Source organism: Oncorhynchus mykiss, chromosome 18 (genome assembly GCF_057628025.1).
Source record: "Oncorhynchus mykiss isolate SJ-2025 chromosome 18, ASM5762802v1, whole genome shotgun sequence".
Lineage (NCBI taxonomy): Eukaryota > Metazoa > Chordata > Actinopteri > Salmoniformes > Salmonidae > Oncorhynchus > Oncorhynchus mykiss.
In genome coordinates this window covers 49572225-49595893 of record NC_143039.1, presented here as the reverse complement: position 1 = coordinate 49595893, position 23669 = coordinate 49572225, and the positions used below count along the sequence as shown (strand labels likewise).

The 23669-nt window shown below is 42.6% G+C and overlaps 2 protein-coding genes across 5 annotated transcripts; one reads left to right on the top strand and one right to left on the bottom strand.

The window, feature by feature from the left end:
• Nucleotides 1-2319: 2319 nt before the first annotated feature.
• On the bottom strand, nucleotides 2320-6551 carry psb4 (Proteasome subunit beta type 4). Its single transcript, NM_001165075.2, is given in 7 exon segments — nucleotides 2320-2482; nucleotides 2695-2783; nucleotides 2911-3027; nucleotides 3395-3476; nucleotides 3930-4076; nucleotides 5694-5900; nucleotides 6417-6551. Coding segments are annotated over 7 exon segments (771 nt in total). The 5' UTR covers nucleotides 6533-6551; the 3' UTR covers nucleotides 2320-2469.
• A 443-nt stretch (nucleotides 6552-6994) lies between these two features.
• Nucleotides 6995-22285, top strand: LOC110496284 (DNA-binding protein RFX5). Of its 4 annotated transcripts, none has more exons than XM_021572089.3 (11): nucleotides 6995-7197; nucleotides 13906-14055; nucleotides 14233-14266; nucleotides 14360-14442; nucleotides 14936-15019; nucleotides 15556-15681; nucleotides 15860-15976; nucleotides 16307-16385; nucleotides 16504-16702; nucleotides 16833-16927; nucleotides 17063-22285. In XM_021572089.3, the coding sequence occupies exons 2-11, from the start codon at nucleotides 13946-13948 to the stop codon at nucleotides 18116-18118; spliced, it is 1983 nt and encodes a 660-aa protein (XP_021427764.2). In that variant the 5' UTR covers nucleotides 6995-7197; nucleotides 13906-13945; the 3' UTR covers nucleotides 18119-22285. The 4 variants fall into 4 exon arrangements, with proteins under 4 accessions (XP_021427764.2, XP_036808748.1, XP_090064829.1 ...); XM_036952853.2 differs by having other exon boundaries at nucleotides 16833-16930; XM_090208703.1 differs by lacking the exon at nucleotides 14936-15019 and having other exon boundaries at nucleotides 7131-7197.
• The last annotated feature ends 1384 nt before the right edge of the window (nucleotides 22286-23669 follow it).

Below are 23669 nucleotides of genomic sequence, written 5' to 3'. Positions count from 1 at the left end.
ATGAAATTGGAGAGAGAGGTTTTTTTTTTTTTAAGAGCAAAATGTCACTTCTAGTAGGGATCGTTTGATATACACTGCTCAAAAAAATAAAGGGAACACTAAAATAACACATATCTGAATGAATGAAATATTCTTATGAAATACTTTTTTCTTTACATAGTTGAATGTGCTGACAACAAAATCACACAAATTATCAATGGAAATCAAATTTATCAACCCAAGGTCTGGATTTGGAGTCACACTCAAAATTAAAGTGGAAAACCACACTACAGGCTGATCCAACTTTGATGTAATGTCCTTAAAACAAGTCCAAATGAGGCTCAGTAGTGTGTGTGGCCTCCACGTGCCTATATGACCTCCCTACAACGCCTGGGCATGCTCCTGATGAGGTGGTGGATGGTCCCCTGAGGGATCTCCTCCCAGACCTGGACTAAAGCATCCGCCAACTCCTGGACAGTCTGGTGCAATGTGGCGTTGGTGGATGGAGCGAGACATGATGTCCCAGATGTGCTCAATTGGATTCAGGTCTGGGGAACGGGCGGGCCAGTCCATAGCATCAATGCCTTCCTCTTGCAGGAACTGCTGACACACTCCAGCCACATGAGGTCTAGCATTGTCTTGCATTAGGAGGAACTCAGGGCCAACCACACCAGCATATGGTCTCACAAGGGGTCTGAGGATCTCATCTCGGTCCCTAATGGCAGTCAGGCTACCTCTGGCGAGCACATGGAGGTCTGTGCGGCCCCCCCAAAGAAATGCCACCCCACACCATGACTGACCCACTGCCAAACCGGTCATGCTGGAGGATGTTGCAGGCAGCAGAATGTTCTCCACGGCGTCTCCACACTGTCACGTCTGTCACATGTGCTCAGTGTGAACCTGCTTTCATCTGTGAAGAGCACAGGGCGCCAGTGGCGAATTTGCCAATCTTGGTGTTCTCTGGCAAATGCCAAACGTCCTGCACGGTGTTGGGCTGTAAGCACAACCCCCACCTGTGGACGTCGGGCCCTCATACCACCCTCATGGAATCTGTTTCTGACCGTTTGAGCAGACACATGCACATTTGTGGCCTGCTGGAGGTAATTTTGCAGGGCTCTGGCAGTGCTCCTCCTTGCACAAAGGTGGAGGAAGCGGTCCTGCTGCTTGGTTGTTGCCCTCCTACGGCCTCCTCCTCCTGATGTACTGGCCTGTCTCCTGGTAGTGCCTCCATGCTCTGGACACTACGCTGACAGACACAGCAAACCTTCTTGCCACATCTTGCATTGATGTGCCATCCTGGATGAGCTGCACTACCTGAGCCACTTGTGTGGGTTGTAGACTCCGTCTCATGCTACCACTAGAGTGAAAGCACCGCCAGCATTCAAAAGTGACCAAAACATCAGCAAGGAAGCATAGGAACTGAGAAGTGGTCCCTACCTGCAGAACCACTCCTTTATTGGAGTGTCTTGCTAAATGCCTATAATTTCCACCTGTTGTCTATTCCATTTGCACAACAGCATGTGAAATGTATTGTCAATCAGTGTTGCTTCCTAAGTGGACAATTTGATTTCACAGAAGTGTGATTGACTTGGAGTTACATAGTGTTCCCTTTATTTTTTTGAGCAGTGTATTTAACTTCACTCACTTGTATGATTCTGTGTAGCTCAGTTGGTAGAGCATGGTGCCTGCAACACCAGGGTTGTGGGTTTGATTCCCACGGGGGAACCAGTATGAAAATGTATGCACTCACTACTGTAAGTTGCTCTGGATAAGAGCGTCTGCTAAATGACAAATGTATACTTCACCTAACACCCGTGCCAATATATCCTCCAAAGACCGGCTTCTCTGTTTTTATCACGTAAGTGGATAGATAAACAAAAAGTAGATGCAATGGCCTATGTAATAAAAGCAATCTAGCCTTTAAAGAAATCCTGTCCACAGCGATAAATTACCTCAAGAAAACCAACTATGCATTCCAAGGAAATCTCAGATGTCGATGCCTTACCGACTGCTTTCTCTTGGATTACATCCTACCCCTGGGGTCATTTACATATTTTTATTATCACCTGAATGATTCTCCATTTTTAAATAAGAAATAAAGTGCCAAGCCTGCTTTAATGGTGGGTTTTCCTTTGAGGTACTAACAGCATAGTTCTGTATGGTTGAACCAAAAACAAGTTTAGGTGTGTGTGTCCCCCCCCCCCCCCCCCAAGAACCTTTACCCTTAGCTCTGCTTGTGTGTGGACCTTTCCAATTACAGAATATAAATCTAATTTCTCAGAACTTCACCAGATTTATTTTAAGCCTGATTGTCATTCAAGTTTAAATAACTCACCCATTCAGAAATGTACATTTATTTTTCATATTACAAAAGTGGGAAAAACTAAATTGGTTACATAGCAGCCTTATCAAAGCGCTAACATTTTAGAATGTCATGGAACAGACTGATAGTGTGGCTTAACGTACAGTCCTGAATCACCAACATCGTCCTTATTCAAACCCACTGCAAAAGAAAAAAAAATACATTTTCATATCACTTAATATGAACTAATCTACAATGTATCTTCAGTTAAATGCTATGATCAATTTAGGACAAATGACAGCTTTAAACAACAATTTCCTATCAAGTGATGTACTACACACAAGTACACTAAACATGCCAACTTCATGGACACTGACTGGACAGTCACGATGAGTCATGTGGCTATAACCTACCTGACCATGTGCGCTATTTCCCAGTTGGTCTCACAGGACATGGGGCCAACAATCTCCACACCTTCTTCTGTCACAATGGCAATCTCATGCTAAAAACAGTCAAAACATCAGTCATGTCACAAATGGCTATGAGACTGGTAGCTTCAAAAACAGAAAAATTCACTATATGCTGTTGAAAATAACTCATTTGGGAGTGTTACAAGACTAACGACTCACCCTGTTGTAGGAGCGAGCATCGCGATAGTACAGCACTTTAAGGCAGCGCTCAATCAGCGCTCGCGCCTCATCCTTAGTGATCTCCACCTTGTTCTCCACCACCTCCCTCATCAGGGGCTGCATGGACACACAGAATAACCTTAAACAAATCCATACGTACTGCAAGGGTCTTTGTTGAACTCCAACTGTGGAACATTCATTTTTACATACAGTATTACCATGAAGTATTAGATGCATCATGCAGTACAGATTACACTCATTCCTTTTCTTATCCCTGAAGGGGTTGCCACTTTTTCTATTAAAAAAAGTGTAGCCCAACGACTTTAAAAAAAATGACTACTCCAGCCAATCATGGGAATAGAAACTATGGCATTTTATCTTTGATTTATAAAATATACATTCTAAACTATGAAATGTATAGAAGTTATTACTGCCTCTCAATATTAGTCCCCTTATGTGTGTTCATTAGCTTATTTGTCCTCACCTGGGCCAGGTAAGCACCAAACCCTGTCGCCACTGTAGGTGCCTCATAGGCCACACCCAGCTTGTCCACGTAGCCCAGGAAGCTAGAGAAATACAAGATGACGAGTTATGCATTTATTTTGATGTAGCTAGTTACAATATGTATAGCTGCAGGTCTCAAGTCAGTTTGATGTTAACCTCATACCATGGTCTTGATGTTTGTTAAAAGGGGCGGTGGTTGCAAGAGTTCAACACGGACCCTTGCTGACAAGGTACAAATCTGTCGTTCTGCCCCTGAACAAGGCAGTTAACCCACTGTTCCTAGGCCGTCATTGAAAATAAGAATTTGTTCTTAACTGACTTGCCTAGTTAAGTAAAAGGTAAAATAAAAAAGGCAAAAACTAACCAGGGTCATGGTTAAACTATTCGATCTAACATGACAACATTGTCAACGGGCACTCCTAAATTGCTAAGCAAGTTCAAGAGTTCCACATCTCAGCATAACTTCTGATAAGGACAAAAAATGACTAGTTAAAGATGCTGAAAAATCATCCCACCTCTCGCCATTGTAGAATCCACCAACGACCACAGTGTTCCACAGTGGGTTCATCTTGCTGCGGCGGTTGTACATTACCCGGGTCAACCAGGAGTGAATGGCTTTGGGGCTGTAGCTGTGACCGTCCCCCAGGAGCTCCTCGTCGATCCTTGGATGCAAACACACAGACCTGATCAGTGGTGGTCCTCAGGGAGATAACCAATAAAAGGTTTCAGCACCCCAAGTGAGGGAAATGACTACTTATTGCCAGAAACCATTAAAACAAAGAGATCCTGCCCCAATCTCCTTAAAACCCATTATTATACTTTGTATCAATGATCCAGACCCTATACTCCAATCTATCTGCAAACATCTGCTTCCGTTAGTTTTCCATCTCCAGTTTTCCATCTCTTCATTGTTAATTGCCTTCTCTCAAACCCGTAGTCAGTCTGCTATGATCCTACTACAATCTATGGCACCAAATATCAAATCTCTATACTGATGACATATTATTCTTCCAGATTGTTTCTCACTCTTTTCCCCACCTTTTGGATATCTTTAATGCTTTTAGCAAAATTGCAGGATACAAGATCAATTGGGGGAAGTCTGCATTACTACCACTGAACAATAAACGAGAGTAATCTATTCCGTTAAACATCCCAGTGGTCCAGTATTTTAGATATCTGGGAGTACAAATGTATCCCTCCTTGCAAAATATTGTACTGAATAATGTAAAAAAAAAAGTACATAAATTATGTAATAATAATTAATAATTAAATTTCAATTGTGTTTCAGTGGTTAAAATGAACACCCTTCCACAATTTTTTTCAGTATCAATGCTCCTTGTAGCACCACCCGGGATCCCGAATGGCACAGCGGGGCATCGCAGTGGCACTGCATCACTACAGTCCCTAGTTCAATTCCAAGCTGTTTCACATCCAGCGTGATTGGGAGTCCCATAGGGTGTGTTTGGCCGTCATTGTAATTAAGAATTGGTTCTTAACTGACTTGCCTAGTTAAAATAAGGTTACATTTTTAAACAAATTGTCAACAAACAAAAGAATTGTCAAAAAAAACTGTACTCCTTAATCTCAATGTATCTGGAGGGGGAAAAAACCCAAGTACGTTCAGAAATTATGGGGGATGGCTCATTCCAAGACGTCCAACAAAAGCACAACCTGCCGAAGCACTTTTTTTTTCTACTTACAATTACGTTCGGCTAGGAGCGGTTATGTGGTACCTCGGGAAACCAAGTTTAATCCTCATTCCTTTCACAAGGTACTGCTTAGAAAAAGAGGTCTCACATCTGAAATGTATTCTCTTCTAGTAAAGACCTCATCCAAGCAACTTTCAATTTGGCTGATTAGGGAAAAAAGTTGGAGTTTAACTCAGCCTCATTCCTTAATTATTTCCTCTCATGTTGTGCATATTCATATACTTCTGTCAATGGATAATATCTGTATATAAAAAATGTTGACACTAGCATATGCAAACGCACTGATGTCATTGACAGAGATGGTCAGATCTGCTTCTGTGTGCCAATGTCAGTGAGTTAAGCATACAAAGCTAAGGGCATCTCTTGCTGTTTCTCCTTTCTAGAACCAACCTATTATTATGAATGCTACTATATTATGAACTACTCAATTTTCTGTGTATGTGCCTTTTAAGAGTCAACAATAAATAAAAACAAAAAAATATATATACTTTTAAAACATTAATGTAAATATTCACCATAAAAGGACCAAGACAGCATATCCGATTTTTCTGAAAGAAACCTCAAACTTACACCATCTGTTCGATTATCTGCTTCATGTACTGGTAGTCTGCGTAGTCACCGGAAGCGCCCAGGATGGTGGTGTCATTCACCTTCATGAGACGAGAGATGTTACGGAACCGTGCCAGGGAACCATAGGAGCCCAGCATGTCAGCTGCGATGATGACTCCACCTGTAAACTTCACTCCCAACACTGATGTTCCCGTCACCATGGGGTTTCTAAAGTTTAGGGAGGGAAAATGTAGATAGTTTGTCATGGGAAAGTTGTATTAGCTAACGTTACACTAAAAATGCAATACAGAGGAATGCATGCTGAACGTCCATTTAGGCTCATGCACGCGCATATATAACATATATGGCGGGAGTAGGACTAGCTACATAATATGCTTCTATAGCATCCTTCGTGATGGTGAGTTTGTTAGCTAGATAGCTACCTCACTGCCATGTCATACTAGCATTAGCTACCGTAAGCGCAATATGATTAGGTAGATAACTGGCGAGGCATAGATGGACAACTTATCACGTCAGCCAATTTATGCGAAATAGAATAAGATAGCGCGTGAACATATTCAGTTTAGCTAACTAGTAGCCCAACTAAATAATAGTGCAGTAGTCAGTGAGCTAACGTTAACTACATCGGCTAGCTCCACCATGATGATACAGCACTGCAGCGTACCGAGGAAATCGAAAGTGGGATGACATTATTAGGGTCTCCACTCAAAAGTATTTACTTACAGAGTGTGTTTGATAGGTCCGCATCCTGGGGCTAAACTGCTGCCAGGAAATGAATAAAATTGTCCGGGTTTTGGTCCATTCTCCCAGAAATTGAGCTTCAAACCGCTTGGATCCATGTTACAAATTTGCGGATGTGACGACACAGCTGCTCGTGTTGTGTTCTTTTGCAAAGATTATGGGATACAGGAAGCAGACAATTCTAACAAAAGCCAAACATTATGTATCTTATTTATAACCACATGTAAACCTTAACCCGAAGTATAATAAATAAAACAAGAAACTCATCAATAACTGTTAGTTTTATTATAAATATTCCATGATTTAGTCAGAAGGGAAGGAGTAAAATCAGAGGAGAGTTAAATTGCACTAGATGCTGATCCAAGGTCAGGTTTACGTTTCCTGTGTTTAGAAGGCGACGTTAGGATAGTGTTGTAGTAAACTGATTCTAGATCTGTGCATGGGGTAAGTTAGCCCAAAAGGAAATAAAATATTCATATATGGGTAAACCAATCAAGTTTCTGTCACTAGGCAGAATTTTCTTAGACGAGCCATCAGCTCAGTTACTGGGCAGACCAACCATAACGCCTCCTATCAGAATAATATTTAGCAAGAAAATAAAGCAATTGAACCAATAGAATTTAATTTACACTTGGTATCCGAGTAGAATTAGAACAATCCACCAATTGGAATTTACGTTTGCTTTGTAGTCAGGCAGACATGACATATTTGTCCAATCACAAAAAAAATCTGAAAGGGGATTTTTGCTGTATCTTTGGCTCAGGTACTTTCTTTTTCTTTTATAAAATAAATAGTAAAATAGGTTTGTATTATATATATCACCGAATAATATGCGCAATTTAAACATTACTTTGATATATTGTTGAAAAAGTTTGAATTCTGTTACAATTAATGTTTCAAAAGGTGTTTCATTGCTTGCTAATGCTAGCCCAGCTAGCTAGCTATCAAGTTTAGCTAACGTTAGTCACTTGCTAAGATTAAATAATAGTATTCAGTGAATCTACATGTGTTAAATGCCTATCAAACTAGCTTATTTGTTCTTCGTTTGTTATATGTGCTTTCTATTCCCAAAAAACTGACCACCAGTGTGTGCCTAGCCAGATGGCTAGCTAGCAAGCTAGCTACAGTGAATTGAAACATGTTGTGTCGATAAAGCGGGAAGTATGCAAATTGCAAGCGCATGACCATAGAATAGCACAAGCTGTGACATGAAAAAGCCATTGTTAACCATCTCAAATAATGGAAGTCGCTAGCTAGCTGAGAGGGAAGCGAGTAGTTTGCAACGCTAGTGAGAAAAAGACCCATGTCATGGCAGGTATTGGTACGCCAAAACCATGCCTCATAGTATTTCGGCACCGTGCTAGTGACAGCCAGGTTGACAGCGGCTGCACTCTGTCAATGCGCCATTGTATTATGCCAATCAAGCTTTATAATTAGGAACACTTATTTTTTAATTATCCTACGTAATCGCCAGTTTGTCATGTTTTGGAAATGTAGACAGCATCGTGCATGTTTCACTCCCAAGTATTATTATTTTTGCCAGACACTGATAGTGCCGTAGTGGGAGTGTCCCTGGCTGTTCAACTGATTTACTTATTTTCTATTTAGGGGACAGACAGCCTTGTAGCTGCAATAGTGTGCAGCTGCAGCCCGCAATTCGGGGTGTTCCTGCATGTGGCCACCCTTGAGCATCCCATTGGTTCCTTCATGAACCCCCCCATGAGCATCCAATTGGTTCCTGGATGAATGCCCCCTCCTCGATGTCTTCATGCATATGACACTTTTGAATGTGGAGTCAAAAGGAAAGTACAAGTATCTTGTGAGTTTTTTGGCGGAGTCCGCCTCGATGTCCTTCGCTCCCTCCTGCCCTCACTGTCTTTAACAGAACTGCAGGAAAACAGTGCCCAACAAGCCGGGGCGAAGGACACTGTCTTCCGGTCGCCCCCACCTCCTGCTAGCATGGGAGGCTGGGGGGACAACATGTGGTAGCGAACTAGCTAGCGACACTGTGTGCTAGCTTGCTAATTAGCTAGGGCACGGTGTCGCCCCCGCCTCCTGTGGAAGTCGTGTCCTTCACCCCTGCCTTTCGGGCACAGCTTTCTGTTGTGGGCCGACAGGCGGTGGTGAAATACAGTTTCTACCGGTCGCTCCCGCGGCGGGAGGCTGGGCGACACCGTGTGTTAGTTAACTTGATAGTTAGAGACACCGTGCGCTATCTAGCACACTGTGTCGCTCCTGCCTGCTGTGTCCTTCGCTCCCGCCCGCCGAACGCCTGCCCTCATCGTAGTTAACAGAACTGCAGGATAACAGTGCATGACAGGTGGGGACGAAAGACACTGTCTACCGGTGTACGGCTAGCTAACTACCGTTGTCGCCCCTGCCCCTTCTTCTGTGGGGTGTATTGGCGGCTGGCATCCAACATTGTGCATTAATACCACCTACTGTACTGGAGCGCTCCCACCTGTCCGAGTTTAATAATTTAGCAATAGAAAGAGGGTAATGCAGATGCAGGAATGTCCCGAATTGCACCCTTCTGTGTAGCTGTAGCACGCATCACTGTACTTGATTTTGGCTATACAGTACACACCAAACTCAGATTTTTCAAATTAAAAAATATGCTCATATTGATACATTGAATATATTGACACAAGATTGAAATGAAAAAAAGAAGACTTTCACTTCTGCAGTACTATTCTTCATTTAATAATCCTGAACTGAAACAATAATGAGAGTGAGAAAGTTAGAGAGAGGGTCGAAGATCATACCCCCAAGACACGCTAACCTCTCACCATTACCAATAACAGGGGAGGTTAGCATGTCTTGGGGTTATGATATTTGACCCTCTGTAACTTCCTTTCTCACTCATCATTATTAACTATTCATTTCAGGACTATCCGTAATCATGGAATCATCCATATTAGGATAATGTAGAAGTGTTTAGAAACATATTCTGTTCTTATTTACAATAAAAGTTACTCCAAAATGACACAATACATTTACCATTAATTTATAATTGGGTACAAAATAATCTGAAACCCAACCAAAACTAAATGCAAATACATCCAACAAGTTTGTAGAGTCACACGCTTGGTGTAGTCATTGCGTGCTAGGAATATGGGACCAAATCCTACATTTGGACTACTTTATTTATAAGAATCTTTAGTGTGTTCTTATAAATAAAGTAGTCCTTCTCGAAGCAACGTCAGCTTCATGAAATGGGTTTCCATGGTCGAGCAGCCACACACAAATCAAATCAAATAAAAAAATTAAAACAATTTTTTATTTTTTATTTTTTTTAATTTTATTTATATAGCCCTTCGTACATCAGCTGATATCTCAAAGTGCTGTACAGAAACCCAGCCTAAAACCCCAAACAGCAAGCAATGCAGGTGTAGAAGCACGGTGGCTAGGAAAAACTCCCTAGAAAGGCCAAAACCTAGGAAGAAACCTAGAGAGGAACCAGGCTATGTGGGGTGGCCAGTCCTCTTCTGGCTGTGCCGGGTGGAGATTATAACAGAACATGGCCAAGATGTTCAAATGTTCATAAATGACCAGCATGGTCGAATAATAATAAGGCAGAACAGTTGAAACTGGAGCAGCAGCACGGTCAGGTGGACTGGGGACAACAAGGAGTCATCATGTCAGGTAGTCCTGGGGCATGGTCCTAGGGCTCAGGTCAGTTGAAACTGGAGCAGCAGCATGGCCAGGTGGACTGGGGACAGCAAGGAGTCATCATGTCAGGTAGTCCTGGGGCATGGTCCTAGGGCTCAGGCCCTCCGAGAGAGAGAAAGAAAGAGAGAAGGAGAGAATTAGAGAACGCACACTTAGATTCACACAGGACACCGAATAGGACAGGAGAAGTACTCCAGATATAACAAACTGACCCCAGCCCCCCGACACATAAACTGAGGCTGAGACAGGAGGGGTCAAGAGACACTGTGGCCCCATCCTAAGATCACCATGCGCAAAGCCAAATGTTGGCTACAGTGGTGTAAAGCTCTCCGCTATTGGATTCTGGAGCAGTGGAAAGGTGTTCTCTGGAGTGATGAATCACGCTTCACCATCTGGCAGTCCGACGGAAGAATCTGTGTTTGGCGGATGCCAGAAGAACGCTATGCATAGTGCCCGAATGCATAGTGCCAACTGTAAAGTTTGGTGGATGACGAATAATGGTCCTGGGCTGTTTTTCGTGATTTGGGCTACGCCCCTTAGTTCCAGTGATGGAAATCTTAACGCTACAGCATACAATGACATTCTAGACGATTCTGTGCTTCCAACTTTGTGGCAAAAGTTTGATGAAGGCCCTTTCCTGTTTCAGCATGATAATGCACCTGTGCACAAAGCGAGGTCCATACAGAAAAGGTTTGTCGAGATAGTTGTGGAAGAATTTGTTACATCCCTGAGTCAAAAATGTATAGAAGCACCTTTGTCAGTGATTACAGTTGTCTTTATGGGTAACTCTCTAAGATCTTTTCAGACCTGGATTGTGCAACATTTGCCAATTACTATTTCCAAAATTCTTCAAGCTCTGTCAATTTGGTTGTTGAACATGGCTAGATAACCATTTTCAGGTCTTGCAATAGATTTTCACGAAGAGTTAAGTCAAAACTGTAATTTGGCTACTCAGGAACATTAACTGTCTTCTTCGTAAGCAACTTCAGTATAGATTTGGCCTTATGTTTTAGGTTATTGTCCTGCTGAAAGGTGAATTGATCTCCAAGTGTCTGCTGGAAAGCAGATTGAACCAGGTTTACCTCTATGATTTTGCCTGTGCTTAGCTCCATTCCATTTATTTTTTATCCTGAACAATACTCGAGTCCTTAACGATTACAAGCATACCCATAACATGATGCAGCCACCACTACGCTTGAAAATATGGAGAGTGGTATTCAGTAATGTGTTGTATTGGATATGCCCCAATCATAACACTTTGTATTCAGGACAAAAAGTGAATTGCTTTGCCACATTTTTTTCATTATTACTTTAGTGCCTTGTTAAAAACAGGCAGTGGTGTTTAGTGAGTCCGCCAGATCAGAGGCAGTAGGTAAGCATTCAAAATTCTGGGGCTGTTTTTCTGCAAAGGGACCAGGACGACTGATCCGTGTAAAGGAAAGAATAAATGGGGCCTTGTATCGTGAGATTTTGAGTGAAAACCTCCTTCCATCAGCAAGGGCATTGTAGATGAAACGTGGCTGGGTCTTTCAGCATGACAATGATCCCAAACACACCGCCCGGGCAACGAAGGAGTGGCTTCGTAAGAAGCATTTCAAGGTCCTGGAGTGGCCTAGCCAGTCTCCAGATCTCAATCCCATAGAAAATATTTTTTTTCCTCATTTTGTCTGTCATAGTTGAAGTGTACCTATGATGAAAATTACAGGCCTCTCTCATATTTTTAAGTGGGAGAACTTGCACAATTGGTGGCTGACTAAATACTTTTTTGCCCCACTGTATGCGTTGGAATATATCATTGGCCTAGCCAGTCTCCAGATCTCAATCCCATAGAAAATATTTTTTTTCCTCATTTTGTCTGTCATAGTTGAAGTGTACCTATGATGAAAATTACAGGCCTCTCTCATATTTTTAAGTGGGAGAACTTGCACAATTGGTGGCTGACTAAATACTTTTTTGCCCCACTGTATGCGTTGGAATATATCATATTCCATATTATAATACTTTGGAACAGATTTCCAAAATTAAAATCACTTACATGCTGACAACACTGGCCGCATTGCGTCCCCAAGCGTTTCAAAATATATGTACCCATGCATGTTATTCAATCATTTCATCCAAACTGCTCGTGCGCATCAACAAGTATCTGCGTAGCCATATGCTAAAATAGAACTTGGTTCTATTTTAGATGCACTGTCAGTCCTGCCTCTCCCATCTACTCGTTGGTTTTTAGGAGCATATACCCACGTGGGTGATTGAAAGATGAACGAGGTCCACACTCCAGTCCAGTTGGTTGCAGTAAGGCACCTTAAAGTTGGTTGCCAACTGCCATATAAAATCCACAGAAGAAGATGACTGAACTAGGAGAGATTACTAGAAACTAACTAGGTTTCCCAATTTATTTTGGGATTAATTGTCGGAGTAGAGAACACATGATTTTGTGACTGAAAATAGGTCGATATTCTACAAAGATCCAGCAGAAAAGGACCCTGTACATGTAATTCCCAGTGTTTATATCCCAGGACAAATTATCTAGCAACAGCAAGCTAGCTAGCTAAATATCCATTAATGTTTCATAAGTTTCGACCTGTCCCCAAATTAATATAGTTCAGAGTTAATTTTGATATTTCTACCTCTGTGTCCTGATCACGTCTGGTGGGGATAGACAAACTCAACATGCAAACGCGGGTCACAAAAATCTAAATTAGCATGACATGAGCTGAATTAAATGTAAACGGATTTGAAAAAAATCTTGGTATATGCTCAGTGCTCCGTTGACATTTTCACAGAGATACGCTTGTTATGTGAGAAATCTTGTAAAAAAGATAAGGGATTTTGAATTCATATGAAAAGTGTATACTAAAATAAGAAAATACTACATGTCATGTCTCAAAATCGATATCCACCATATTGTTTTATGTCCTGCGGATTCGAGAAGAAAGATGACGAGTTAAACGGCAAAGCGAGCCTGTCAGATAGCCAGTAGCCTTAATTCTCTCACAGAATCCAGCCTAGTTGATGCAACTTTCCAGACTTTTGTACCACTTTTCAATAAATGTTAATCACATACTCACGGACAGTTTCCTTGTTGAGATTCAATTGGCACATACGCATTTGTGTTGCCATCATATTTTTTTTATTTAACGTTTATTTTGCTAGGCAAGTCAGTTAAGAACAAATTCTTATTTACAATGATGGCCTACCGGGGAACAGTGAGTTAACTGCCTTGTGGCAGAACAACAGATTTGTACCTTGTCAGCTCGGGGATTTGATGACTGAAGAGGCCCAACGCTCTAACCTGTTGAGCACTGAGCAAACAGTCAATGGTTGTTTTTGACATTTATTTTTTAAGAGTATGGATTTCAGCAATCAATGAAAGGCATGCAACTACAGAGGGTTTAGTCATAGATTTTTTTTTTTTTAATATTCTTGGGCGAATCAATGTAATTGGAGCTGAATTCCAAGCCTGGTCTCTGCTCCACTCCATTGGTGGATTTAATCAGAAACTAACTCCTATCAGTACTACCATCATCATAGTCAGATATAATCCATAGTTTCCATTTGGATTTAAATGAAACGAAATGAAGGCTTCTTCTGTCTTGTCTTGTTGGGCAGTTTATCAGTTGAAAATTCACTAACATTGTGCATGTCCAATAAAGAGCGTTATTGGATGTGGAGGGATAGATTTAACATCCTCAACTAAAACTAAAAGTTGCTTTTAAAATATTAAATGACAGCCCCCAGCAAATTCCACAGTGCTTAAAACAGTGTTATAACGTTTACCCTCCTCTCCTCATTTCAGAGGCCTCAGGGTGTGTTTGCCACCACTGTGTGAGCAAACAATGACGGAGGACAGGCTGAAGGCGGACCCCTCCAAGCGGGAGGGGCTGGACTCAGTAGAGGGAGACACAGAGCCCAGCCTGCTGCTGCAGAAACTAAAGAGCAACATCTCGTAAGTCCCACCCCTCTGTCCACACAGCCACTGCTTAAATCATCAAAATGTACTAAAATATTGTGTAGTATCAGCACCCTCTCCAACATTTCCTGCCATTTATTTCATACAGCTTATCCATCAGTGTCATTAGAAAGTCTGCAGAAATGTGTTTGTAATAGCTGTTTCTTTTCGCAGTAAGAATGTACAGGGCAAAGTGGACGTTATCCTGGTGAGTGCCAAGACATCTTTGGTATTGCTCTGTGTATGAATTGCCTTGTCTATGAATGACCCAGATTGTATCCTATGTCTCACCTACCCACAGCAAGATGTGCAGCGCTTCTCTGACAACGACAAACTCTACCTTTACCTCCAGCTGCCTTCTGGCCCCAGTTCAGGGGAGAAAAGGTGAGCATCATTATCATCAGAAATCGCTCTGGGTCTAGCACTCTATGATTGTCCTCCTGGAGGGACATATCTGTGGCTCTTCAGATGACTGAAGAGGCTGATGTATGACTCACAAATCCCACTGAAGAGGCCAGTGTGTGTGTGGTGGTAGTGGCTGATAGTGGTTGATGTTTATCCTCTCCTTGCCGCTTGTCCTCAGTGACACGGTGGAGGTCTTTTTCATGATGTGCAGCCCTACCGTGGATGGCCTTCCTCCATTTTGTTTTATTTCCATTCAGTCCATTAGAGATACATTAGGTGTCATGCAAGCAAGCGTTGCCGCAGTGGTCCATCCAGAGGGGGGTGCATTGTACCTACCTGCTGGTGGTTTTAAGTTTAGTTTTGATCTGGATGTTATTGTGTGCGTTTGAGATGCAGAGATTCAACAGACCATGCAGATCTATGTATCTCGAACATGCACGCATCTCCAAATTCCCCAAACTCTTTTTCTCAGTCTGGCAATGGCCCCGCTGGCACAACTTAGGCGGTGGTGTATTTCTGCATCGATGTCAGCTTTGGAGGAGAGAACACTGCCAAGGTAAGGGAAGAGGTCCACGTTTTCATGGGTGTTATTGTCAACATGTATACAAAGCTCAATAACCCAGTCACATACTGACTTTCCCCCATAACTTTACACTTAAAACGATTCATAAATGCTATTATAAGTAGTTTATAAACTAAATTATTTAGTTAAGTTTATAAATCTATTATAAACAGTTGACACTGATTGACATTTTGTGAATGTTATTTAGTTGCTTGCCAAAATGTGAGTGCAAATTGATTATTATTACTATTGCCAGGGCAGCAATGCATGTTTCAGCTGGAATATAACAGCAGCAACATGAACCTTGTGCTGGCTTTTCATCTTTCTTTTTGGGGGGGGGCACCGGTTGAGAAGTTGGGGATGTGTAAATCTCCTCCTTAGATTTTTTTCTTTTTAAGGTTCACCGCCTTAACTTGTTTCAAAATGTCTACATTGAACTGTCGCTTTGTTTCCCGCCACAAGAAAGAAAAAATATATCAGCAAAACATGGCTGCTGAGATGTACTGCTTTGCTGTGTTTGTCCTGAGCAGCAGCAGCAGTGACCCCAGCTCCTTCAACACAGCTGACCAGCTGCACACCTGCAACTGGATCCGCAGCCACCTGGAGGAGCACGCAGACACCTGCCTGCCCAAGCAAGACGTCTACGAGACATACAAGTAAGTTCATGTCATGAGGCACAGCTGTGACTGTGAGTTACAAATGTACTCGTGAACCCATGACTACCTGGACATCAATAAGAAATGTTCGTTTTCCCATTTGAAACGCTTTGCTACGGTGTGCCCTAATGAAAACAACCCAGCTAATGTTATGATCTCTTACACTCTCATCTCCCAGGAGATACTGTGAAAACCTGCAACACAGGCCTCTGAGTGCTGCCAACTTTGGGAAGATCATCCGTGACATCTTCCCCAACATCAAAGCCCGGAGGCTTGGTGGCAGGGGACAGTCCAAATATCCTTTCAGTCTGTTACGAGGTTGTTTTGGGAGGCCCTTTAAGCATTTTAACGCAATTTTACTTTTGTTTGCCACAACTGCATTGACACCTGTAAATGAAATATTCAAGCGTCTCCCTGAATGCTGGATGGAATTCAGGGATTCACCCATACTTCAATGCATCCTATTTGCATCCTATTTTATATTTTTGCACAATATGGGAAATGTGGATAGAATAATGCCACAGAGTACAAAGGATCAACAATTATTACCATAATCTATTGATAAGTGGAGAGGGTGGGGTTCCCCTTTCTGTCTACAGTTATTCCTTAACTCCTCCGCTGACACGTATTGTTATAGTGGAATCCGCAGGAAGACGGTGCTAAACATGCCACTGTTGCCAAACCTGGACCTGAAAAACGACCCGGTATGTATGACTAGCCAACTGCACTTCCTGGTTAGATGATAGCACACTACCATTGCTTTTGCTATAGCTAAGTGCAAAAATGACTGTCAGTAGTGATTAAGGCTGTACGTCCATGTAGTCGGAGCTGACGGAGCTGGTGCAGACCTACAAGCAAGAGGTGACGGAGGCGGCTTGTGAGCTCATCTGTGATTGGGCCCAGAAGATCCTCAAGCGTTCCTTTGACACAGTAGTCGAGATCGCCCGTTTTCTTGTGCAGGAGCACATCGTCAACCCGCGCTGCAGCCAGGCTGAACTTGTCACTTCTGCCGCTATGGCAGGTGAGTCTCAGTGTTTCCATCATACTGTGTTCAGTCGTCCTCGTTACACTGTGTTTAGTCATCTTCAATACCATCCGCAATCCAACCATCTTATGGTTGGAATTTCTTGTGATTTTTCTCTGTCTCACAGGAGGTCCTGCAAAGCCCCACAAGGTGATCAAGAAGAACCCAGTACCATCCAAAGGAGGTGGACCAGAGACGGAAGGGAGCGCCTCTGAAGCTAAGGTAGTGAGTGCATCAACAATACCCTTTCAAAGACTAAACGCAAAGTACATGAACACACTGCTGGGCTGGAAGTTGTAATAATGAGCCATGTCTACTTATATTGATTTTATGTAACACAATGATGTTGTTTCTCAGAGGGATAAAGACGTTGGGGATCAGTCGTTGCCAGGGAAACTGCAGTCCAGTGACAAGCCTATGAAAGGGGCGGAGTCGGTACGCCCGGGGGGTCGCGAATTGCAGGTGGAGGCTCTGATGAAACACTTGCCCCGAATCCTGCCTCGCAGCTCTGTCCCGGAAAAGTCCCAGCTTTCGGTGCGCTCCTCGCCTCCCTCGCTGGCGCCCAAAGACGCAGGCGGCATGAAAGTCATCACAATGACTGCCCTGCCCCAGCAGCAAGGGGGCGCTCTCCCCGTCATGATCCTCCCCCAGAGCGTCAGCCTCTCCTACCCCGACAGGGAAAAAGCCCCGTCAATCACCATGGCGCCCGTGGCACCAACGTCGGTGGTGCAGAGGGCTCGCGCAGTGGGCAAACGGGCCCCCGAGGCAGCAAGTGGGGGCCCCGGGCCAGGAGGCACGCCGGCCAAACGGAAACGAGGACGACCCAGGAAGCCACGGCCAGAGGACATCACCCCCCCGCAGCCGCCCCCTCCACCCTTACCCTCGGTCAACCAAGCCCCTATTATGAATTCCCTCACCGGAGGGGTGATCCAGAAAGCCTGCTCTTCCTCCTCCTCCCAGGTGGTGGAGGTCGTATTCCAGGACCAGCAGGCCTTGGTACTAGGTCAGCTGCATTCGGTAGCGGACACAGGTGACCCAGAGCACCGGGGCGTGGTGCTCGAGACTGACCCACGGCCCGTGCTGCTGCTGTCAGGGGCCAGTCACACAAACTGGGACATGGGCAGGGCCATGGTAGAGGTCATCCAGAGGGCCCCGAGACCACCCACCATCATCACCAAGAACAACAACAACTCCCAGTCTACCCCCCAGCACCGCCTGCCCCTGCCCACTGTGCTGGAGGATCGAGGGGAGGTGGAGATCACCCTCACCCCCGTGGAGCCTTCGGACGATCTGCCGACCCCCACTGGCCAGGCTAGCTCGACCCCCACTGCCCAGGCTAGCTCGGAAGGTGGCCCCACACCCGATGACAGCTCTAAAGAACCTAGCCCTGGCCTTCCTTGTCCCAGAGACTAAGGAGCACTAAGGGACTTTAAACTACCCTCAGGGGGAGGATAACCACCCCCAATCATCTTCTCCCAGGTAGCGTCTTCTCCCCGATTGGTGGAAATCCAAGATTGGCAGCGCAGAGAGCCAAGAAGGATCGATGAAGCCTAAACACTATTAATCCCTGTTGACCTTCCGTTTATAACTCTTTGCTGTGACTCTAACTGCATGTTTGTCTTTGTAATTGTGAGCAGAGAGAGCGATAAAGGTGGTTCCATAGTTCTGATGACGAGGGGGGGGGTATTTACGGGTTCGGACCTTTTAAGGTTTTAAGTGCTACTCTCCCTGAGAGGAACTCCCCTCAGTGTTTATTTTATTTTAATGATATACAGTTGAAATTGGAAGTTTACAAACACCTTAGCCAAATACATTTAAACTCAGTTTTTCATCATTCCTGGCATGTAATCCTAGTAAAACTTCCCAGTCTTTGGTCAATTAGGATCACCACTTTATTTTAAGAATGTGAAATGTCAGAATAACATTTGATTTATTTCAGCTTTTATTTCACATTCCCAGTGTGTCAGAAGTTTACATACACTCAATTAGTGTTTGGTAGCTTTGCCTTTAAATTGTTTAACTTGGTTCAAACGTTTTGGGTAGCCTTCCACAAGCTTCCCACAATAAGTTGGGTGAATTTTGGCCCATTCCTCTTGACAGAGCTGGTGTAACAGTCAGGTTTGTAGGCCTCCTTGTTCGCACACGCTTTTTCAGTTCTGCCCACAACTTTTCTATAGGATTGAGGTCAGGGCTTTGTGATGGCCACTCCAATACCTTGACTTTGTTGTCCTTAAGCCATTTTGTGCCACCCCTGTGCTTCACAGTTGGGATGGTGTTCTTCGGCTTGTAAGCTTCCCCCTTTTTCCTCCAAACATAACGATGACTCATTATAGCCTAACAGTTCTATTTTTCTTTCATCAGACCAGAGGACATTTCTCCAAAAACCGTTGTCTGGCTTTTTAATGGCGGCTTTGGAGCAGTGGCTTCTTCCTTGCTGAGTGGCCTTTCAGGTTATGTCGATATAGGACTTGTTTTACTGTGGATATAGATACTTTTGCACTTGTTTCCTCCAGCATCTTCACAAGGTTGTTTGCTGCTGTTCTGGGATTGATTTGCACTTTTCACACCAAAGTGCGTTCATCGTGTCTACTTCCTGAGAGGTATGACGGCTGCATGGTCCCATGGTGTTTATACTTGCGTACTATTGTTTATACAGATGAACGTGTTACCTTCAGGCGTTTGGAAATTGCTCCCAAGGATGAACCAGACTTGTGTAGGTCTACAATTTTTTTTCTGAGGTCTTGGCTGATTTATAAGCGAAATAATCTGTCCGTAAACAATTGTTGGAAACATTACTTGTGTCATGCACAAAGTAGATGTCCTAACCGACTTGCCGTAACTATAGTTTGTTAACAAGAAATGTGTGGAGTGGTTGAAAAACGAGTTTTAATGACTCCAACCTAAGTGTATGTAAACTTCCGACTGTATATCTTTGGTTGTGTTATGTTAATGTTTGTAGTTGTGCTTTCAAATAGACTTCCAGAGTAAAGGAGAATGCATGACTCGCTGCTGGTGGAGCTGCATTTAAATGATGCCCCCCTCAAGCATCAGAACTGGGTCTGCCACAGTGTTGTAAAAAATTGTGTGACAAGATTGTGAGTTTGCCCCCTCCCCCTTCTCCAAATCCATTAAATTGGAGTGTGACAACGCGAGCACTTACCAGGTCGTCATGCCAATATTACAGCACTTCCTGTTAGCGATTTAGCATAGATTACGAAACGAAATTAAATATGCCTGTTTTGAACTTGCATCACCTCGGGCGAAAGCGTCAAAGCACAAACCTGCGAGCCTAGTGTAAAACCTTGAGCGCGGCAAAGAGACATAATGAAATATTAGCGCAGATTTAGCAAATTATTTAGCCTGATGCTAAGGTAATGCAGGTTGCCAAGCCCTTTTTTTAATATAAGTTATGGATGTTGTACCTTAGTCCTAGAGTGTATAAATATTATATAATTTTCACATTTTCAAACTGTCTGGCAGAGACAACTATTAGTCACCCTTTGCCAAACTTTCAGCCTCTGGCTTTGCCTAGGGGTGCATACATCTTTGGTGCTGAACTGAGGCATATTGCAATACATAGCAGTACATGATAATGTAAGATATTGATACCCTTCAATCCAAACCCAGCATATCATCCAAAGTATCATCAACCTTAAATAGGCTGTTTTTGTGTTTTTTATACCTTCCGTCCTTTGACAATGGGCGATTTCAATTTGTAATCCCCAGCCTCAGCCCTTTTGGAATTAGATTGAAGCAGACAAGAATATTTGCACTGAAATGAAGAAATCAAAAAGGGAAGAGCCTGTTGGTTAGAACATATAATAGTAGTGATTACTAGGAATTAAAACAATGATTGAAAAAAAAAAAACCTGCTATATGCTTGAGGTAGTTTTAGATGAGGCTATGTTAGCTTTATTTTTCATTAGAGTTGATGGTCAAATTTGACTGAATTGAGAATGAGCACTACGGAATTAGACTTTATTATTAGCCTATGCCATGTTATTGTCCTTCTGTAAACTATGGGATTATGAAGAGAGAAACTTTATGTAAATTCATGATGCATTCATTTGGTACTGTATTGGTGAGGACACAAGTTTGTCTACACACTACACTATTTCCTGGGAAAACAAGGATTCCCTATGTCTGTCTTAATAGATTTTCTCCCCAACCAGTATGTAGTACAAGGGTGACCAACCATATACATACATGTGGCCAACCTTCTTGCTGGCAGGCTTTTGTCCCAGCCCTGTTCTTACACACCTGATTCTATTCTACTAATCAGCTACTCATGATTAGGTAAATCAGTTGTGTTAGAGCAGAGCTGGAATGAAATCCTGCAGTGCGTACCATGTAGCTGTGAGGAGGGTTGGCCACCCCTGATCTAGTATATTCTATTTGTCTGTTAATTGTGTAATTACATGTGCATAGTTATAGTAACTCAACTTATCCTCGTTGATGACATTGGAGTATGAGCTAGCAATGATCTCAGAGTTGTATTAGTCAATTGACAGATCAAGTTAATATCAGTAAGAGGTGGGTTTTACTTTGAATGAAAACTACTGATAAACTGGAGGCCCAGGGGACACAAACGGGTAACCCCTTCCCTAAGTAAGTGCAGGTCCTTTAGTGTGCAGTTAAATGAGTGTTGCAGTAAGTGAATGAGTGAGTTGGAGAACTTTTTCACTGTGGAGCCACAGTGCTCAAAAGAAACGGGTTAGAGAATCAAAGATAAGGATCGGGATCCGGGTAGCGGAGCCTTGACCATAACTGGCGGTCAAACCACATCATGACCGACCACGGTCAAGCTCTGTAGATGGTGGTAACCCTCTGTAAACCAGCCCGGCTAGCTATGTAGTGGTTAAGTAGCTTCATAGCTTTGCTTTGCGGTTTGTTTGAGTCATGCAAATAAGAAGATAGCAAATGACTCATTTGCTATTGTTGTTTTATCAAATCTATAAAAACATGATTTATCATATGTGCTTTTGTTGATATGAGTCATTAAAGTTTCATTCATTGTACAGGTCATTTGAAGTCCAGTTTTAACATGAATGTCTTTGAATTTCAAAGGCACTTCCAGTTTTAAAAAATCTGTCCATGCATGGTTTTATGTGACAGTAATTCTATTATTCTAAGATTCAATAAAAAAAACCTGTTACTCTCCTAGATTAGAAAGCATACGTCAAACCATAAAATGTATTGACTAAGGGTTTAAAAATGAGATGTGTTAAGTTATCTGTTTTAGTTTAACATTATATTCCCCCAGGTTGTGTTTTGCACTTTATTTATACCTGAAGATTAAATCATTTACAATTTGGTGTGCATTTGGTGTGCACATAAAAAACAGAATCCTGATTTGATCATTAAGAATTGCACCTTACATGTTAGTGATTTTATACGTGCAACTCTGAATGCCCTTGTTTGAAATTGTTTGAATTGTTTTTTTCTAAATCATTGTCTCAGAGTTGTATAGTTTACATCTATGCTTCCTTTTAAAAAAAACAGCTAAACAAAATGATGCCAACAACAACTAATGTGAATATATTTTCCTATGCTGACTGTAATAAATGTTGTTAAAGGAGAGATGTTGAAGAGATGTTGGGTGTTGATCATTTGTATATATTTTTTTTTTTACTCTTCTCTTAAAGACGCACTCCAGCTATTTTGAAACTTTCCCTGTTGAAAAGCAATATCCCACAAATAAATTTGAGCGAGAGAAATAGTGTAAACTTCGTTGAGTAGGCCATTCAAGTAGTTGGTCCGATGGCCCTCTGATGTCATCGGCCTACCCACTTGCTTGAGGAACAATACAGAACAAAAGAGGAAAGCCTCCACACACACACACACACACACTTAAAAGAGGACACCTTGATCACCTATTAAGATGTGCCCTTTGTTAAGTAAATCAGGTGTTAAATGAGCTGAAAATGACACTGCAGTGGGACTTTTAAGGGAGGGAGAGTAGAGGGGGAGAGTTTTTAATCCGTTGAGGCAATGGAGCTGTTTTGAGCTCTTCCTAATTTCGGAACCCATATTAAACTCTTCCAAACCAGATGCTAAGAGTCAAACTCAGTCAATGACTATTGGAAAAAAACGAGGGTATGTCAAAGTGGGGTGAGTAGAAATACACCCACCAGTTGAATCTCATTTACTGTAATTCTACGCAATATTAAAACTCTAGAATTATATTTGGTGAACAGTAAAAACAAACAAATGTCCCCCAGATATTATCACCTCGATATTAGGTATATATTAGGTTTGGCGTGTACATTGTACTATTCAACCTCATTATCCATAGGCTACGTTCATTCATTTAGCCTACTTGTGGCACAGTGCATTAGCTCATGGGCATTCCGGCTCTTTTCAGTGAGCCGACTCGTTCAGCTCAGCTCACCAAAAAGAGCCGGCTCTTTTGGCTCCCAAACGACTCTTTAAAAAAATACATGTTTTGTATTTTTTCAAGTCAAACAGTTTGCGGTAGTTTGGCTATGATTGGTGTTAAAACAATTCTAATTAAATCATGTTTTTAAATTAATGTAAACAAAGTGCATATAAATCTAACAATTCAAAACGAATACAATTTGAACAGTATAATACAATATTGCACCATATAGAGAAAAATAAATAATGTGCAAAACTGCAGCATCCCACTTAAAACATTAACATGTCCCTCTTTTCTCTCACTTCTTTATTGCCATGTAATAACCAGCAGCACACAGCAATGCTGACCAGATTTAGCTTTTATGAGAGATTTGCATTCAGAAACGCAAGCTGCCTTACTTTCGAGGGGCTGATGTGGTTTCGTCTGTCAGTAATTATTTGTCCCGTTTTCGAGAAGACCCTCTCAGAGGGAACGGATGTGGCCACTATGCAGTCTCCCTGTCATGACTTTAGTAAGCCGTGGGTAGACAGAGGCCTTGTTCTTCCACCAGCTCAGAGGATCTGCAGATGTTTCAGAAAGAATGTG